The 19,133-nt window shown below is 40.0% G+C and overlaps 1 protein-coding gene and 1 long non-coding RNA gene across 2 annotated transcripts in view; one reads left to right on the forward strand and one right to left on the reverse strand.

Annotated features, from left to right (window-relative positions):
- The window catches only part of COL9A1 (collagen type IX alpha 1 chain), a 95,809-nt gene that overhangs the window by 52,402 nt on the left and 24,274 nt on the right, over positions 1-19,133 (forward strand). The window contains exons 22-30 of the mRNA XM_034766225.1: positions 3,360-3,413; positions 3,565-3,618; positions 3,746-3,799; positions 4,075-4,128; positions 6,450-6,494; positions 7,346-7,399; positions 7,504-7,557; positions 15,840-15,893; positions 16,689-16,760. Coding sequence (XP_034622116.1) covers positions 3,360-3,413; positions 3,565-3,618; positions 3,746-3,799; positions 4,075-4,128; positions 6,450-6,494; positions 7,346-7,399; positions 7,504-7,557; positions 15,840-15,893; positions 16,689-16,760 — 495 coding nt within the window. The remainder of the gene's footprint in view (positions 1-3,359; positions 3,414-3,564; positions 3,619-3,745; positions 3,800-4,074; positions 4,129-6,449; positions 6,495-7,345; positions 7,400-7,503; positions 7,558-15,839; positions 15,894-16,688; positions 16,761-19,133) is intronic.
- The window catches only part of LOC117875194, a 50,807-nt gene that overhangs the window by 16,164 nt on the left and 15,510 nt on the right, over positions 1-19,133 (reverse strand). The window contains exon 4 of the long non-coding RNA XR_004645207.1: positions 9,089-9,184. This is a non-coding gene — a long non-coding RNA (uncharacterized LOC117875194). The remainder of the gene's footprint in view (positions 1-9,088; positions 9,185-19,133) is intronic.

Genomic DNA, 19,133 nt, shown 5'->3' on the forward strand with positions numbered 1-19,133 from the left:
CCGGTGCTGCTCCCTCCAGCCTTGTCAGTAATGAGCAGATGCCAAGCAGGTGAGCTGTATAGCAATTACAGCAAGGAAGGGACAGCAGTTGCTCAGAGTTCTCCCATCTCACCTCAGAGTTGCTCCTGTGGCTATGGAGAAAGAGGTGTCCCCATCTGGATCCCTGTAGTAATAGGGTTAATTCAAACACTTTGGTTTAAAGAAGAACAGGAGTACTTGTGGCATCCGAAGAAGTGGGCTGTAGTCCACGAAAGCTTATGCTCTAATAAATTTGTTAGTCTCTAAGGTGCCACAAGTACTCCTGTTCTTCTTTTTGCGGATACAGACTAACACGGCTGCTACTCTGAAACTTTGGTTTAACAATTTCAGGGCATTTTCTTCTTGACACTGTTATGCTCAAAGGCCACAATTTAGTCTCTTGAGGACCACAAGCGTCCCCACCCCAGACCCAGGGTTGGACACCACTGCTTTAGAGGCTGCTGTACACTTACAGCTGGCTGCCGCTGGGAGACTTCTGGTTGCATTGGAGCTGTTCTAGTCACACCTCAATTCGCGGCAGCACGATGTTTCTGCTATGTGCTTGCTTCATTTTCAGCAGCCCGGACTGCCATGCTACTGGTGCCATGTGTTCCAAAGTTAGCTCAGATGTTCATTCTAACTTTCCGAAAAGTTTCTTGTTCAAACTCCCAACATCTAGACAATCTCGCATGTGTTCTCCTTACTGATGCCAGAGTCACAATGTTCTGCAAGTTCTTATAAAGGCTTCCAAGCTTTCTCCAGGTCTCTGCCCTTTTAGTAAAAGCATGCCCATTTGTGTGTTACATTCAATATTGAAATGCAACAATCACCAAATTTTTAAAGAATGATCAGTACATGTATCCTCAGAGAAAATGTTGGGAGATGGCACAATGGGCCTCCTTTTCTTTCCACTTCCCCACTAACCTCCCACATCCCCACTGGTTTCCCAGTTTTTCACTTCTCAAATCCAGCTAAACTAAAGGGAGGAGGGGGGATGAAGGGAAGGAAAAAGTAGATCAAATACCACCACTTATTGTGGGTGACAGTTGCTACTGCTAGGCATCAGCGCCCCAGTTACAAAGGTTTTTAACATTATTCAGGTATAAGCAGATTCTGAGGGAATCTGGAAGTAATTGCCCCATACCCGCTAGGATCATTCTACTTCGCTAGTTGTCTCCCCAACCACCCTTCACATAACATTCAACCTTATAGTTGATCTCATTTAATCTCTACTAGACAGGATTTCTTCATGCTTAAGCGCATAATCATAAACTGTACAAATGACAATATATGTAAATAATTCTCTCTCCAGCCCATGATGTAACATTGCACAATTAGCCTGTGTGTGTTTGAGCATTGCTTTCTCAGAAGCCTCAGGAATAGATGATTCTCTGTAACTGATACCAGACAAGATGGGCCAGGTTAGCCTGGTATAACAATTCGTGTTCTTAAAATGCATATATAAAAAATAAAGAAAAAATGTTTTTTAAAAATTGGGCATAACATACATGCATATCTTTGCCTCTATTGTTGCCCACTATCATAACTCAGCGGCAAGCACTTTTATGTTTTGGAGACACAAGAGTCCCTTGTTTTACAAACAAAACAGAAAAACTTCTCTTTGCATTATTCAGTTGAATGATAAAAATCACAGTGACTCTTCCCTTTCATACATGGGGATAAACAAATCATTTTTGAGTCCAGTAGAAGCTAAATGTTGTCCATTTAAACAAGGGCACTTTACCTCTTTTCTAACAATATTTGTTATGGTGGGGAAAGCAGTTTGGGTGTTTTAGATGTCATAATAAAAGAAATAAAAGTTAGCCTTATAGCAGAGAAATTGTTCTAATTAAGCACCTTTATTCAGGTGGTATTGTGTATTGTGTAGGTTTTTTCAGACATTTTGAGTCTGATAGTGTTGCTATTGAAGGTAACGGTGTAACTTGATAACAGCAGAACAGGCACTTAGTAAAAAGATGTTTATTTCTTAGTGCCAAGTCTGTAAACTCCCTTTGGGCTCTGAACGTCAAGCTGGGTTCTTTTCTTTTTGCACATCATTATCCCACATTGGAACCGTTCCATAAAAGGGACCTGGGATCAATGGTACAGTGCCTAACTTTTAGGTACCTTGCCTCCTAGTGGAATCCTCAGCCCTAAGTTAGGTGCCAGGCTCCTTATACAAGGCATGGGGAGAGTTAGGTACTTAAAGAGATTCACAAAAGCCAGCCAGCTGAGAGGGGAGCTGCCTAAACGAGCCAATAGGCTGAGGAGAGGGGTGATATCTAAGCCCGGTTCCCCAAAGTTCTTTCTTGCAAAAATCGAAGAGGATCTTGTGTCCCATTTTACCCACCCCAGAATACCCTTTATCCCAGTGGTTAGAGCACTCACCCAGGATGTGGGAGACCCAGGCCCACTTTGTGTAGAATACTTAAACACACATTGGAGCAGGGACTGGAACCTGGGTTTCCCAGGTGAGTGCACTAAGCACTGGGCTATAGCATCATTCTTACACTCTCTGTGGCCCAGTGAATATTTAAATAGTTTATATCAAGTGGAAATCAGGCAGAGGGGGGACACATCCTGGGTGAGTGCCCTAACTTCTGGCCTACATCAGGGCCTGTTAACTATAAACTGCACAGGCCAATTAATGTCAATGTAAATTACACATTAGTTTCAATGTAAATTAGACATATTTCATTTAGAATTAGTGCATCCTCCACAGAAAAAATATAGATGTACTCACCTTCTGAGCGTAAGTACCTAAACACCTGAAACAATGCTTTGATCTAATAAGGGGAAGGGAAGTACCATCTAACATATCTTATATAGAAAACTATATACCTATCTATAATTGCTTAAATGGACTAGTCAGCATGGATACCAGCATGAATGTAGATATCTTCCCTTCCCATAGTGAAGTGATTCCCTTTTAAGAGGGTTCCACTGAATAACTTTTTAGTTGTTTATAGAGTGAGAGTGCAGCCTAAGCGGAGTATGGGTAAATGTGAAAACACAAGGACATTTAAAAGGCAGTGGTGCTTATTAAAAGCTAGATCTTGCATCTTTATGCACCCAAACTCTAATTGGCTTCACTGGGAGTTTTAGGTGTTCCCAAGTAATGCAAGAGTGAGCCATTAAACTGAAATTCACCAGTTAGAAGTCGCTATGTACCATTCAAGACCCACCTAAACCCTTGATTTGGGGCTCAAATGTTGCACAGGGCCAAGCACATGCTCTCTGCACAAGAGTGAATTTCACCTTTGATGTTTTACCTGATTTAATTTAATCAATACGACCAATTGTATTATGACTTTGTTGCTAAATGAAAATATTTCCTGCAGGGAGACCAGGGACAGAGAGGTCTACGGGGAGAGACAGGTCCGAAGGGAGACAGGGTGAGTTCAAATCATATTTAACAGTAAACATTTAGCAATAATATTATATATCCCATTACGTGTGCTGAAGGTAACTTACCAAATACATCCCTGAATAATCATGTATTGATGCTTCTTGCATATGTCACTTCAATGTATCTTTTTTTTTTAGGGTCCTCAAGGTATTAGAGGAATAACTGGCCTTCCTGGGCCTAAAGGAGAAGCTGTATGTATATCTCATTTATTTTAAAAATTTGTTCTCTATTGTGATCCTTTAGATTGCAAATGTTGGGGAACAGCATTAAGACAAGCAAAGAATGTTCTTTATAACAATATGCTATCTGTGTTTCAAGGGCTTACCGGGGGTTGATGGCCGGGAAGGGATCCCTGGAATGCCTGGAGCAAAGGTAGGCTAACTGTATCCTATCTGGCTATCTCAGTTTACATGTCATTTGATTCACATTGCTCTAACTGTAATAGCTCCACTCACCTATATATTTTGTATGTTTTTCAATCGTGCTACTGCTTTTGGTTTCTGAACGTTACTGTGGTAATTTGTAGTAAACTTTAGGCCCCAGCCTAAATGTCTAAAATCATACTGTTTCTGCTTTCTAGAAATAAAGGTTTTTTACTTATTTAACTGAAGATTTTATATAATTTATGTAAATCGATTTTTTTTCAGGGTGAACCAGGAAAACCTGGTGCTCCAGGAGATGCAGGACTTCAAGGACTGCCAGTAGGTATCTGATACTTTAAATGTGAAAGTCCTATTCAGTTCAAACACAAAGAAGAGACCAGTTTCTCAGATGCACTTGTGCCAGCTTTTATGCCTCATCATACCTTGGGTGTAAAAACTGAGTGAATGGCCCAGGGAGGATAACTCCAGTGCAAGGGTGATCCTGAAGCGTTTAGCCAAAATAGAGGGTTGCACACAAAACAACCTCCTGGCTGTCAGCATAATAGGGAAGTAGTTTACTAAAAAAGGGTGGACCAACATGCAACTTCCTTGGGAGTTCTTTCTGGGCTAAGGGTTCAATGCCTTGTGGCTGTTACAGGCTGGCATAAACAACAGCCTGCAAGCTACTCTAACAGAGCACATAGTAGAAGGCATGGACATCAGGATCAGAACAGTGTAAGTAGAAGCTTTACATATCACCCCCTGACTCTGTGCACTGTGGGAATATCTGAGCATGTGGCCCAATAAGTTTTTAATTTTATCCAGACAGTGGAGTTTATCCAGACAGTGGAGTTTACTAGACCTTGTCTGATAGTAGGGGTGTCTGAGTGTGGTTTAGTTTTAAGTATAAAGGAATTCGTTTACAAATCAGTAGAATGCTATTTTCATTCTTTCTACCAATATTTATTCTTTATTCAGTTCTTTTTACTAATCATCTCTTTATAATTCTATCCACCTATCTATCTAGGTTTATATACTTGCTCATCACACATTGAAATGAAAAGAGTTAAGTGCCTAAATAACTTTCTGAATCCCAACCCGACTGCCTTATAAATTTTAACATAAGCCCAGAATTTCTTGTTGGTATTTATTTATTTGGTGTGGGTTTTAGATTTAATGCTGTAGGAGGTGAGACTTGTGGTCATCCTGAGGTGTAGGAGGCATTGCTATTGGTGGTTTTTTTTTGGTCTGTCTGAGTTATAGGATTGAAGATATATTCTGATATTTGTGTATTAGGATTTGATTTTGTCTTTATCAACACTGAGGGCTCAGTCCTCAGCTGTACTGATCTTGTATGTGGGGCAGCTAAGGAGGTGAGGTAGTGAAAGATGGCTTTCTGCCTTTCCTAATCTTGGGACTGGCTGGGGGCCAAAGTGATCCACAATGAAAGTTAGAGCAGCCTAAGGCTGGTTGAATTTACCCAGATGGAACAATCCCCTGCGGCTGTTCTGCCAGTCTAGGATTGCTGGAGTGCCCCATACTTCCTCCTGCCCCAAAATGTCCCATACGGAAGGGATGTGAGGGAGCTAGTGGCCAGATACACTCACTTTATGTCAGTGAGGGATTTGCCTATGATAGGAGAATCTGCAGCTGTCCCATTATGGGGCTCTCCACACTTGGGTGTTATGAGGGTTTCATTTAATTCAAACAGTATGAATAACTAAGAACAAATTGAATCTACCATAAAATACATACATAAAAGGCATAGCACTGCTCTGTTGTTAAAATACACAGTGCTATTCTTAATTCATGTGGATTGGTCACAGTCAAAGAGACATATACCATACCAGTAAATACATTTTTATGTTTAATCTTGTAGTTTGTAGATTTAAAATGTTGGATATGTTGGGAATATAGATAGTGCATAACGTTCCCAAAATAAAAAGCTTATTTCCTTTACATTTGCAGCTAGAGAAAAATTCAGCCTCCAATGCCAGGGTAAAGAAATACTTCCTGCACTGGTTACAGTTACTTCTCTCACGATAATTGCTTATTTGTGTCAAACCAGTGTCAAGTGTTAAAAGCCCAACAGAAACGTTTTCAAAACATTCTGCTACAGGAGCAGATACTCAGAAAAGATATTGAAGGAACTAAGTTAAAATATCATTTGATGTACAGTTGCATTCTGAAGTTGGTTCTGTTTTTTGCTATGTTTTTTCCTAACTATAGAGAGCACTTGCTGTGAACGGTTGTATACAAGAGAGGGAATGTGGAGTGTAAACGAGAGAGGGGTTTTGTAGTCTAAGCATAAGATTGGAGTGGGGAGTTCTGGGTATTATACCCATTTCTGAATCGGGTAGTGGCAGTGACTCATGTTGTGACCCTGAACAAAGCACAATCTTTCACCTCTCTGTGCTGCCTTTTGCCTAACTATAAAATGGGGATAATACTATTTACCTACTTCGCAGGGGGATCAGGCTTTATCAATTACTGTTTGGAAAGTGCATCAAGATCTTCAGGTGAAAGGACTCAAAAAGTATAAATTATGATTGCAATAATGTAAAGTTACATTTTTAACAACAGTTTCAGCAGGTGCTTTTTGTACATTTCTAAACTCTGTAATAACACACAAATGACATTTAAAATGTTGTTTCTTTTAGGGTTTACCTGGCTCCCCAGGAGCAAATGGTGTTTCTGGCCCAAAGGTAAAATAATTTAAATAATCTACTTCCTTTCCTCTAAAACTGGATTTTGTGTTTATCAAATTTTAAAATAGCCAGTGAAGTTTTGTTCACTTGTCATTGTGGTTAAATGAAAAATAACCATTGACATAAAAAATGATACATGCCAGATAAGTGAACAAAAACTTAATCAGTGGTTGGACTGCAGTTTTTGCAGTTCTTTCACTGTGACAATAGCATTGATCTTGCGTAAAAGATGAAAGAAGGTTTTGTTGACTCAAAATACTTAAAAGAAAATGTTTTTTTTTTTAAATGCAGCATATAGTAATTCTGTGAAATTCACTGCAGAGGATATCATTGACACACATAGCATAGTACACTTCAAAAAAGGATCAGATATGTTAATAAGAACAGCATATGCAGCTTCATTAAATGGATAAAAAGACAAGAGCTTTCAATTCTAACAGTTCAAATAACTGAAAAATGACTGTTCCAATTCTGCTCAAACTCTTCACGAATATTCACATAGGGCCTGAACAAAAAGATTTGAAAATATCAGACCAAAAGAAATTTATTTGAGGAAAAACCATGAGCAACTCAAAAAAGAGATTAGACTGGAAGTTGGGATTCAATTTAAATATATGGCATGCTTCTGTGGAGTCCCATCAGTGTGATTGGTGGCTGTACAAAAATAAGGGAAGAACTTGGTGGAATTGGATGGAGGAGAATCAGGTGGAGATTAAAGAGTAAGAGCAAAAATGGGTACAGCAAGTGGTTTGATTTCATTGCTTGTTAATTTCTTTGTTAATTCTCTTGAACTGCTATGGTAACTGGTAGCTTGGTATGGCTAACTTTTTCACCTTCCTGTCTAACAGGGTAATGCAGGTGCCCCTGGGATACCAGGTTTAATGGGAAATTCTGGTAAACCTGTAAGATCACTTTTCTTCTTTTCTGAATCTTTCACAAGAACATTTCTATTTTGTGCAAAGAGTCAGTTTTCAAACATGCTCTGTTCTTATCATTATGAAAACAGGGCGAACAAGGACCACAGGGGATAGAGGGACCAATAGGGCCAAGGGGTCCACCTGTAAGTACTTGACTTGTTTCCTACTGTGCATATTTGGAACTGTGATGTCTGATTGATGAACCCAACAATGTGGTACACATACTACTTATCACAAGTGCCAGTTACTTAAGGAAAACACTAAGCTCTAACTCCTTAGTCAAGTGGATGTGCATCAACCCACATTAAAAAAGCAGCTGTGCTCACAATTACAGTATATACAGATTTCAGCTGGACTCAAAACAAAACAATTGACACAATTATTCCACAACTTATTTTGGGTGGTGGTGGTGGCGAGTTTGAAATTGAAACATGGATCCTCATTTTGCAGCTAGTCTCTGTTTTCATAATAGGCTGAGCAGAATCCCCAGATTCAAACAGAAGGACCCATGGACGCACATGTAGAGACCCCCCTGGTCAAGAGTGGGAACCAAGCCCAAGATCATCAACACCAGCAGCACAATCCCTACCACTAAAGCTAAAAAAGTAACTGTTTAGCTATCAGTAAAGAACATGTTCTTATCCTTTTCAGGGCCAGCTATTAGAAACAGACACCACTACATGCTCTGAGCCAGTGCTGTACACACACCTCCGAACATTGTGGCTTGGATCCTTTCTAATGCTTTTACTAGATATATTACTCACTGGTGGAGGGGGCTGGACAGGTAGTGCTTTGAACCATAGTAGTTCCTTCTGGTTGAAAATACTGGTGTTCAGAGGAGTATGTACTTTTGCTGGAGATTGCTTCCACAGCATTAGCCTACTTCAGAAAAACATACAAGAGATTTTGAAAGATTGCTAGTCCAGGGTAAGAATAAGCCTTGAAGGAGGGTGGGTTAGGAGAAGCAAGGAATTACACAGAGAAATATGCTGGCACTCATTGAAGTGTAATGTTGAAGACAGAGGGACAGAGTCTATGCTGCGGATGAGATATGAGAGGTGGTGGCTGTAGGGGGCTGGTAACAGCTTTTTGATTTTCTTTCTCTGCTTCTCGCCTGGCCTCCGTCTTGGTCCCGAGAGAAGTTAGAAGAGCATGAGGCTGCTGTAACTTACTGGAAATGGTCCCCAACAGACTGTCTGTGAATTGGGGATAGTTTTAATGCACTAGAATTCACAGTGTGAGACCATTTGCTGCTCAGAAGAACTCATGCTCCATGACCTCTGTTTGCAAGTTTCTCTCTTGCCATCCCACTCCAGAGGTGTTCAGTTGGAGCCTTCAGGCCTTGTGCTGTGATATAACATTAGTGATTTACTTGTAAGGGGAACCAGGCAGGGAAACTGGCTCCTATAAACTAATTGCTCTCTGACTTTAAATATTCAACAAATCTCAGCTAAAGAACAAGTTTACTTTTCCTTTCTGTATGTTTCTGTGGTTTGCATTGTCATTTGCTGAATGTACTTTATTACAACACACTATTTTCTTTGGAACACACCTTTGCATGACTTTTGGCCATTGGCTGTCCAGGAAGGATATAAAAATAGATAACATGAATATATATACTCAGCATGTTGTGACACAATATCTCAATGTTAAGCTTGCCATAACTATACTCACCAAAGCTTGGGTTTGTTGGACGCCTCCAACTGCGTTGTCTTGGATGGAATGAAATTTGTTTTCTGAACTGTTCTCCTGGCATTGATCTCCTAAATACTTGAGAGACACATAAAAGTTATAGTTAGATCAAGAACAAAGTATCTCTCTACATTGACCATGCAAGATAATCTGCTAAACTATGCTTTTAATCCCATAACATGCAAGTATGAGTTTATGAAATCAGCGGTCCATAGAAATAGGAGTTGACATGCTGGGTTAATTATTAGTAACCCTGTTGTCAGACAGAAACACTCAATGCAGATTAAATATAGTGATTTTTCTGTTTGTCACTGCAGAGATCAGGGGAATATGTTCCCCTCATTTTGTTTCATCATTCAGTAATGTAACAGATCCCATGGTTGCTCTTCAATGAATTATTTCTTCTTTGTCTTTCCTTCCCCTAATCTCTACTTTGGTCACCTCTTTACCACTTATTTTAGTTTCTTCCTTCCTCTCTTCTAACTTTTCCTTTCCTCAAGTCTACACTCTCCATCCTCCTACTGATCATTCCCTTCCTTTTTCTCCTCTCCTGGTTCCTTCTACTGTCAAAGGCCCTCTACTCATATTAAGCCCGTATTCCATGCACCACTCTCGTTCCAACCCCTGCTCCCATCTTCCTAGTGGAGGGTTCTGTGGCAGGAGTCAGGAGGTACCTGGAGTTCTTCCCTTTTTCTCTTGACAGAGAAGAGGAGAAGCCACCAAGAAGTCACTGCTATCAGGATCATTTTCTTAATAGGCCCAAGGAAGTGAGAGAACTAGGAAGCCACTGCACCTTCTCATGGGCTAAAAGGAAGGGGAGTCAAAAGGGTTGTGTTACTTCTGTCCTCTGCTTCAGTGCGGTGGATAGACAACAAGGCTAGTAATTGCTGAAGGGCCGGGACACCCTTCAGTGTGGGATGATGGAGCCAACAAGATTAGCACTCCTCCAGTGCGCCTCTGTGGTGTAACTTGATATGGAGGGCGGGGGGTGAGATTCTTGTTTACAAATTTAAACGTGATCTTTTTCTATTTTATTAACAATATTCTCAGGCGGCCTCTTTATCTAAGCAGCCTGCAAGAGGCACTTACTAATGGAAAATTCCCATTTCTGCTGGCAAGTGAGTTTTCAAGCCCTGTTGCTGCTTCTGTGCACTATTAAATAATGGCTGCATTTCCCTCATTGGCGATTATATTTCAGTGGTGAAGAAGTAACACCTGTATATTAGAATCATAGAATATCAGGGTTGGAAGAGACCTCAAGAGGTCATCTAGTCCAAGCCCCTGCTCAAAGCAGGACCAAAACCAACTAAACCATCATATTGCTAACATATCAGTTTGGGAACCTTTGGGATGTAAGATGCTATATAAATACAACCATTTTTATTATTAAAATCCACAGAAGAATATTGTTACCCTGGTTGTTAGCCAGTCAGTGCTCAGAAACCAGAGCTGTCATATCCAATAGCTTAAACATTTATAATAGTTTTTCAGATGAGGTTTTAATGATTCAAAATGAAGATAATTAGATTACATAGTCTATTCCAACAACAGACAAAATATTTTTTATCTGTTTATTGGAATAGAGCATACAATCTTATCTGCTTGACTACTCAAGATTTTCTGTATAGGAAAATAAACACTTGAGAAAATATAATCATCTATCTAATTTTAATTAGAAAATTGGTATGGGCAGTTGAGAAAAAAGCCTGTTATAATTTATGCGCTTTTTATGAAATATTCAACCTTCATTTAATAAAACAGGAAAATGACATGCTTACATTTGTAACAAGAGTACTGTGCAACTTGAATTTTTAACTTCCAATCAAACATAGCTTCTTTTCAATTGTAATTGTTTTGTCAGTTAACAGTATGTTTGCATCACATTACAAGTCATTCTAAATAATTACTGAACTTGTGGTTTAAATCCTTTTTAAACTGGTCATTGTGGTGGCCCAAAAGAAATAATTCTTAAACGTCAAAGTGTCAAGCCTAATCAGTGAGGTTGACTGTGTTCCCTTAAGTAATTATCTGCAATTTTTCCTCCCCACACATTTATTAAGATTTAGCAGCGTTTAATTTTTCATGGTGAATTTATACCAGACACTTGTTCCTTTTGCTTTATTCCCAGCCTTTCTAGTTGGTTAATATTTTGGATAATTCTGAATTTGTTAAATAGCTTGGTGTTTTAAGCTTTTATAGTAAGTTGAGTAAATAACCTGGAGATATGCATGCATATTAGCTTCTATATATTGGCTGTTTTTAAAAAAAAATGTTTAGTATATACAGTAGTTTTTAGCTGAATTATTTTCTTTATCTGTGCTCTACTGCAAAGATTATTTTCATAGGTACAATTGTAAGACCTTTTTTTCAGCCTGAAGTGTATCCTGGATTGCTGTACTAATTGTCCCGTCACTTAAATCAACTTTTTGATACCAGGTCCCTTTACATGCCTGAAGTTTAAAAGTGGGTCCATTTTCTTCAGTTGGGCATCAACACGGTGGCAGGATAAGTAGTCCGATGTCTTCACCTTCCCAGGATGTACTGTGCATACACAATTTTTTTGGCACTGCTCGTCTGTTTAGTCTTAGAGTTTCACAAATAATGAAGTTGTTTTTAAACAACCCCTAGGACATAGGGTAGTATTACTGTTCCTATTTTAAAGATGCACAGATAGATTAACATCACACAGGATATGTGAAGCAAAAGAAGAACCCAGGTTTCCTGGTCCTCATTTCTAAGCCATTAGATTCTCCCTCCTGTGCCTGACTTGATTTTGAAAGGATAATGTCTTAGGCTATGCGATCACTTGGCACTTGCAATAAGTGTATATTAATACTTATCAGAGTCTATAGTTCTACTGTATTAATATGCATACACACATATCTTTAAATATTCAGCCCAGGTAACTTTAAATAATGCTGGATGGTTAATGGAATGTCACCTGTATTCTTGACGCCATACATTCCATGGATAATTGTTAATGTAGCATTGGCAGAGAATGTGACATACAGAGGTGTGAACATCCTGTCTGACAGCATAAAACTGATATTAAGCCATTTGAAAAAGTTAGCTTTTTTTAAAGATTTTTTAATTTTTTGCTGGCAGACTCAGTTAATTCAGGCTAGAGTGTGGCATGTGGGCTGGAGGGGAGGTGGAGGAGCCGTGCTACGGACAATGTCCCCAGGAAGAACCCTGTCTGGCTCATGGCAAAACTGCACACATTGCACTCGAATTTACCCCAAAGTGTGTTTATTCTATAGTGGAATAGTAAACTCTAACAGGGCTGGGTCCTTGCCTATCCTACCAGCTGTTTTGCATTACTGGGCCAGACGACCTTGTCCCCTTGCATAGCCACCAATGCCCTTCTCTGCTCAGGTGCACCTGAGGATCCAGCACAAAATGGATGGTGCCTTTTATCTGAGGCTCTGAAAGGACACTGGGGCTAGATTGTGGCCGGCCTCTTTACACACCAGCATGGCAGCTGCATCACCCTTGGAGAGTGTACCCCTCCTCACCCCTTTCCAGGCAGCTATCACCACAGTGGTGCTAGGAAACAGCATGGACTGGGCACATACTTGAGAGACACATAAGTTATAGTTAGATCAAGAACAAAGCACATTCTGCATATGAAGGTCACAATCCTGCTTCCAGTGAAGCCAATGTTAAAACTCCCACTAATTTCAGACAGGGCGGGAGTGGTCCCTCTACAACTTCAAGATGTGTAATATAAAATCTATCTGCCTTATATAAGAGATAAGATAAAACTAATGTGTATAAGTATGAGATGTTCTTTCTTGATGATCAGAACTGGTCATGAAGTCTTTGGTTCACATCCTCGGCCTTCCATCCAGCTGCTTTGCACTGGAGGAGCCAGGATGCTGTTGTAACAGACTATCTGGCGATCCTATGACATCAGGGCATCCCCAAGTAGCAAAATACCGCCTACTTCTGGCCCTTCCACCCCTGCCATGAGTGATGTGCTGGGGGCATGGCCAGAGCTTTTTGTGTTCTGGTGATCCCTGGCCAACAAAATAGATCCTAGGGGATCATTCCTGACAGGTGTAATGTAGAACAGGTCTTGGGCTGCTTCAAATTATGCCTGGGGCTAATGAAGATCCTGGCTGGCCCTAGGCCTGGGAGTTGGTGGTGGTGGAAAAGTGGCTTTGAGTCACTGTCTTCCTGTCTTTCCACTCAGGTCCCGTGTCAAGCACAGCTCATCTGGACCCAAAGATGTGACATTAGTATGAAATAATCTATCCAATAACAGTATCTTTGTGGTAGCAGGAGATATCTTCAGTGTATTTTTTCACCATACTAGGGAAACACTGAAAAATACTGCTATTTGAGGAAAAGTTGCAAATATAGTATCACATGACCAGAACCTGCATGATTCAAGTGCCAAGTAGTTATTCTGTGTCAATGTAATTGTGTTGAAAGGATTTATTTTACTTTCATATCATTCAGAAATGGTCCTTATGGGGTATCCAGATATAAATGGTTTTTAAACTGATCTTAGTTAAAATTAAATCTTCTTTCTTGAACCTGAAATCTAGAACAATATGTGACAATCCTGGGTAGAAGTGTAATACAGAATTTGTGTGGTTAAATGTAGGATTTACAGAAGATTACTGAGTTTTCTGGGTCATAGGGTGAGGGTCAGACTGTTACTATGAATAATGCTTCCACAAACCATGCAGCAATACTTTTTAAAAAATAATGGCTTTAACAGCACAGGAACTTTGTTGAGGAAATGACTGGGAAAAAATCTTTCTAAATTCTCTGATCTCCCCAGGATACCTCATTATTTTGTGAAAATTTGAGAGTTCAGTCTTTCTAACCTTGTCTGAGAAGCCAATCCATGCATATATGACATATGGTCTAAAATGCATTTTTCATGTCTCCTTTTATCCACTCATGTCACAATTTCCTTTTCATTCTGAAATAGTGAATTATCCACTGTATGCCATATTGGAGTAATTAGATCCATTCTCAGCCAGATCTTTTAGAGCCACACACACATCAGATTAAAATAACCGGTCTTTATAACTGATAACTTTCACTGCTAAATAAAGAATGTTATAGTCTCATTACATGCTGCATCATGATTTTATAGCAAGTATTCTCCCTAAATTGTATACGGTACAAATTTCTTGTCCCCAAAGACCAGATTTTTAAAGGTTTTCAGGTATTGTGGCACTCATCAGTGCCATGGCTAACTGATTTAGGAGCCTAATTCTCATCTTCTAAAGGGATTTAGGCATTTAGGACAATCACTGGGATTTAGGCTCCCAGGGGTCTAAATGCCTCTAGAAAATGAGATTTAGGTTCCTAAATCAATTGAGCATTGCAACACTGAGTACTGCAATACCTTTAAAAATCTCAGCCTATGTGATTTAGGTGCCTAAGTCCTATTGACTTTCAATGAGAGACTCCTAAGGGCCAGATTCTTAAAGGTATTTAGGTACCTAAAGATGAAGCTAGGCACTTAGGCACCTAGGTGTTTTTGAACATACCACTAACTCCCTTTGAAATATCTTTAAAAATCTGTCTCCAAGTTCCTTTTGAAAATGGGACTTAGGCGCTTTAAAAAATTTCTTCAAATTTTGAAATTCACCCATAGCATATATTTTAAAGAGATAGTGCTATATATTATATATGGGTATGATGTCTAAAATATATACATAATTTAAATTTTAATATGTACACATGTCCTAAAGTAAAGATGTGAGGTTAAAGCATAATTAAAGATGTATGCTTGTCCTGACATCCATGACAAAACCCACAAGTTTTAGGGTCCCCCCCCATAAAATTCATGGTCTTTGTTACCTCATTGAGTCTGCTGCTGACCAGAACTCTCCCATGAAATTTTCACATTTGGCTCTGGATGTGTCCACTGTAAGGGAGTATGAGACTTTAGGCTAATAGTTAAAAGCCAGATTATAATATACAAACTCACACTGGGCATCATGACTGCACTTATGCATGCACGTAAGTCCCATTCATGAGACTTAAAAGCACATGCCTAAAGTTAAGCATGTGCTTAAATGCTGTCTTGGATAGGGATAGACTTAATGACGTGATCAAGTGCTTTCCTGAAGTTGGCTAGTGATGAGTGGCTACTCACTGGAGTAGTCCCACGGAGAGGATCATTTCTGTGAGTAATGGCTAACTGGTGTGAATTAGGGGTTCACAGACTGTCCCTAAATATTATTAAATAGTTGTAAAATTGTAATTATAAAATAGAGTTTGTTTGTTTGTACTGGGAAATTATGAGAAAAGTCCAGGAATGTAATATTAATTAACATAGTGTATGCCATGACAGATGTATAGTGATTTTTAAACTACTTTTAAGAACGTTTTAGTTTTATGACTCTTGCATTTGTTTGCATTAATATACATGAACCTTAAATTAGAGCCCACTGAAAAAGAGTAAGTGAATCAGGGGGATAGCTCAGTGGTTTGAGCATTGGCCTGCTAAACTCAGGCTTGTGAGTTCAATCCTTGAGGGGGCCGCTTGGGGATCTGGAGCAAAAATCAGTACTTGGTCCTGTTAGAGAAGGCAGAGGGCTGGACTCAATGACCTTTCAAGGTCCCTTCCAGTTCTAGGAGATGGGATATCTCCATTCATTATTATTATTAAATTATAAGTTTGAGGGGGAAAAGGTCATTCATTTACAATTAATTAGAAAATAAATATTCAAGGTTGTAACAATGCCCTTCTGTTTCTTAAAAGGGTAGCAGAGGTGAGCTGGGTCCTGCCGGGCCTCCAGGTCCACCAGGGAAACTGGTAAGCAGCATATTTCAGTTCCCATCAGCTTATATTTATTTTCCAGGAACTTATGGCATCAGAAGGAATCCTCACTCCCCTATTCACACAGGGAGTGTGATGAAAAGGATGATTGATAAGCTGCCTTTTCACTACTTTGTGTCTGTAGTAAAATCACAATGTTCAAATTTTAAAGCATATGAAAATATGTTGAGAATGTATTGTGGTTATAAGAGGTGGCAAGATAGGAAAAGCATAAAGCTTTTTTGTTTTGTGTGAAGCCAAAGCTGTAAGATTGTGTGCGCGCTATGCATTTTCAAGAAGCAGGAGTGGTGAAAGACCAGCTTTCTGCTAGCAGCTACCTAGACCTAATGAATGGGACAGATCATGAATGCCCTCTTGTACTACCACTCAAACAATATTTACACAGTACTAGTTAGAAGCACAGTTGGAGAGGTCTGAGCTGAAAGAGCCTGCTGTTAAGGAGGAATGTACAAGCCATGGGGGATAAATGACAGGAATTTTTTGTTAAGAACTAAACTATTTAGCACTAGGGCTGGAGGGAAAAGTCCAATAAGTGCTGCTATTTGTGTTAGTCAATAATAAGTTCCTCAAAAATACTGTTTAGATGAGCAAGATTCTGCAATCTCCACTCACACAGAGTATGCCCTGACTGTATGAGCTGGGATTACTCTGGGAATAGAATACTACTCAATGTGTGTAAGGGGCCCAGAAACTGGCCCTTGGTTATAGTTATCCATTGGTTCTATCCAGAAACAATACTGGGAAGTTTCCATCCTTGGTTTATTTTCACAGGGTCCTGAAGGGGACCTAGGACTACCGGGACTACCAGGTCCTTCAGGCCTGCCTGGCGCCAAAGGTGACAGGGTAAGAAATGCGCTTGAATGCACCGTGAAGAATGGCAACATGAGGAATACAATGATTTTAACAGCACTCATTCATTGTTATGATTATTAATTTCTCAGTTTCTTGTTTCACACCAAAATCAATTATAGCTGCTTAGAAGTTGGGTGCTCTAAATGTCCGATGGCTAATTAAGGCTCATAAGAATCTACCCAAAAAATCAACCCTGTAAATAAATAAGGTTACAGATAAAATTTTCAAAAGTGTCTAAGTCCCTTTAAAAATCACTGATTTAGGCACTCCTGAAAATGGGAAGTCACAGAAAATGTTACCCTACTTCAGTATTTGCAATGTTTCTATGTACTCTGTATATACTATAGAAATATAGTGACTGTTGCAACTTCTGAGGCTATCTATGCACATTCACAAGATCAAACAGTATTTTGTAGGGAAAAATTGGGCCCCTGAGAAGCCTCAGAATTCCTACTCACTTGCTGGAGATTTCCTGCCTTGCAGGATGAATGTCACTGAATAACAGTGGATTCCAGGGCCGGCTCCAGGCACCAGCTTACCAAGCAGGTGCTTGGGGCAGCCACTTCGGAGAGGGACGGCACGTCCAGCTGTTCGGCGGCAATTCGGCGGATGGTCCCTCACTCCTGCTCAGAGCGAAGGACCTCCCGCAGAATTGTCGCCGCAGATCGCGACTTTTTTTTTTTTTTTTGGCTGCTTGGGGCAGCCAAAATTCTGGAGCCGGCCCTGGTGGATTCTTATACAAAATATACGCTTTTTCTCCAGTCACTCGGGGAAGGACATGGAGAGCGCACATTGGTGATGTAGCGAGGCTAGGCGGGGGTTGTGGTTGGTTTATGCCCCCTTACTCCTGTGCTTGCCCACAGAAGGCTTAGTGACAATTTTTAAAATTACTTATCTAGGTAAATTGACAAGTTTTTAAGGGCCACCTTGAACATTTGTCCTCTCTGAATTACTATCAAGTTAGTATATTTATGTGTGGTTTTTTCAGAATGTTGACTTCAGGTACACACACTCCTAGCCAGCTGTCAATGTTGCCAGATAGGAATCTGCAAATTCCTCTTTTTAGTAGATCAAAGTGTCTTTCATAGTTTCTGAGAGTACATCCAGCTGACTTCCATTTATGTAAGTGATTTCTGAGAATATTTCTAAATTTGCTTTTTTTTTTTTTAAGCATAGGGCCAAATTCATTCCCAGTGTAACTCCTTTAAAATAAATAGAGTTATGCTACGAATTAATTCAGCTCATTGTTTCTTTTTACTTTTTATAATTTGAGAGAGACCCGTATATATAAAACCATATTTTTAGTTTATTTCCTTTTTCATCCCAGAGAGGCCATGCCTTCCACTGAGCCTTCCCACCCTACTGGTCCAGAAGATTTGGAAATGTCTACCTCTGGAGCCAGTCTCAGGCTTAGACAATGGGGTCACTCCAGACTGATGCAAAGTCATCAGTGTCCCCTCCTCCCTTCCTGATTTCCTGGGGACTGGATGTGCTTTGCAAGCAATGTATCCAGCCTTAGTTGAATCAAAAACCCAGTGATATGTGCATTAAGAGGTGATGGTCAAGCAACCAGAAGAAGATATTTGCAATGCATGACAATTCATTTTAACAATCCTTCCAAACCCAGGAATTATGCCACATATTCTTCGTCACCATCTACTGGGACCTGTTCTATTTACCCGTATAGAAATATAGAGCACTCCTGTAACTGCATGGTAGCACTTTGGTGGATCTTTCATATTTATGTTGGGAAGTGGGGGGAAAGCAATGCCAGCTCTTCTGTCTCACGCTATTTCTGATTCAGCATATTTTGGTCTGTTTACCTATGGCTTTTCTGTGGCCTGTCTTTGAGTGGCAGTTAAAGTCCTTTGTGATGATGGCATTAGTCTTATGAATACCTTTCCACTATGAATTGGACAGAGATAATCAATATAGGGCCTGATCCAAAGCCCAGTGAAGCTCACAGGAGTATTTCCAATGATTTTACAGAGACCTTAATGAACAGCCATTACATCATAGTCACTTTTGGTCACTACCTTCCTGCTTCGAATCTGAACTGGAGTGAAATGCTCTGTTTGGCTATTTGGCAGGATGGGCAGGAATGGTGTCCCTAGCCTCTGTTTGCCAGAAGCTGGGAATGAGCAACGGGGGATGGATCACTTGATGATTACCTGTTCTGTTCATTCCCTCTGGGGCACCTGGCATTTGCCACTGTCGGAAGACAGGATACTGGGCTAGATGGACCTTTGGTCTGACCCAGTAGGGCCATTCCTATGGCCAAATGATTGAATTTTCTATTCCCCAAGTATAAACATTCTGAACAAGTGTGTCTAGAGATGGACAAAGGAGATTGGAAAATTTCAG

This window comes from Trachemys scripta, chromosome 3 (assembly GCF_013100865.1).
Source record: "Trachemys scripta elegans isolate TJP31775 chromosome 3, CAS_Tse_1.0, whole genome shotgun sequence".
Classification (NCBI taxonomy): Eukaryota; Metazoa; Chordata; order Testudines; family Emydidae; genus Trachemys; species Trachemys scripta.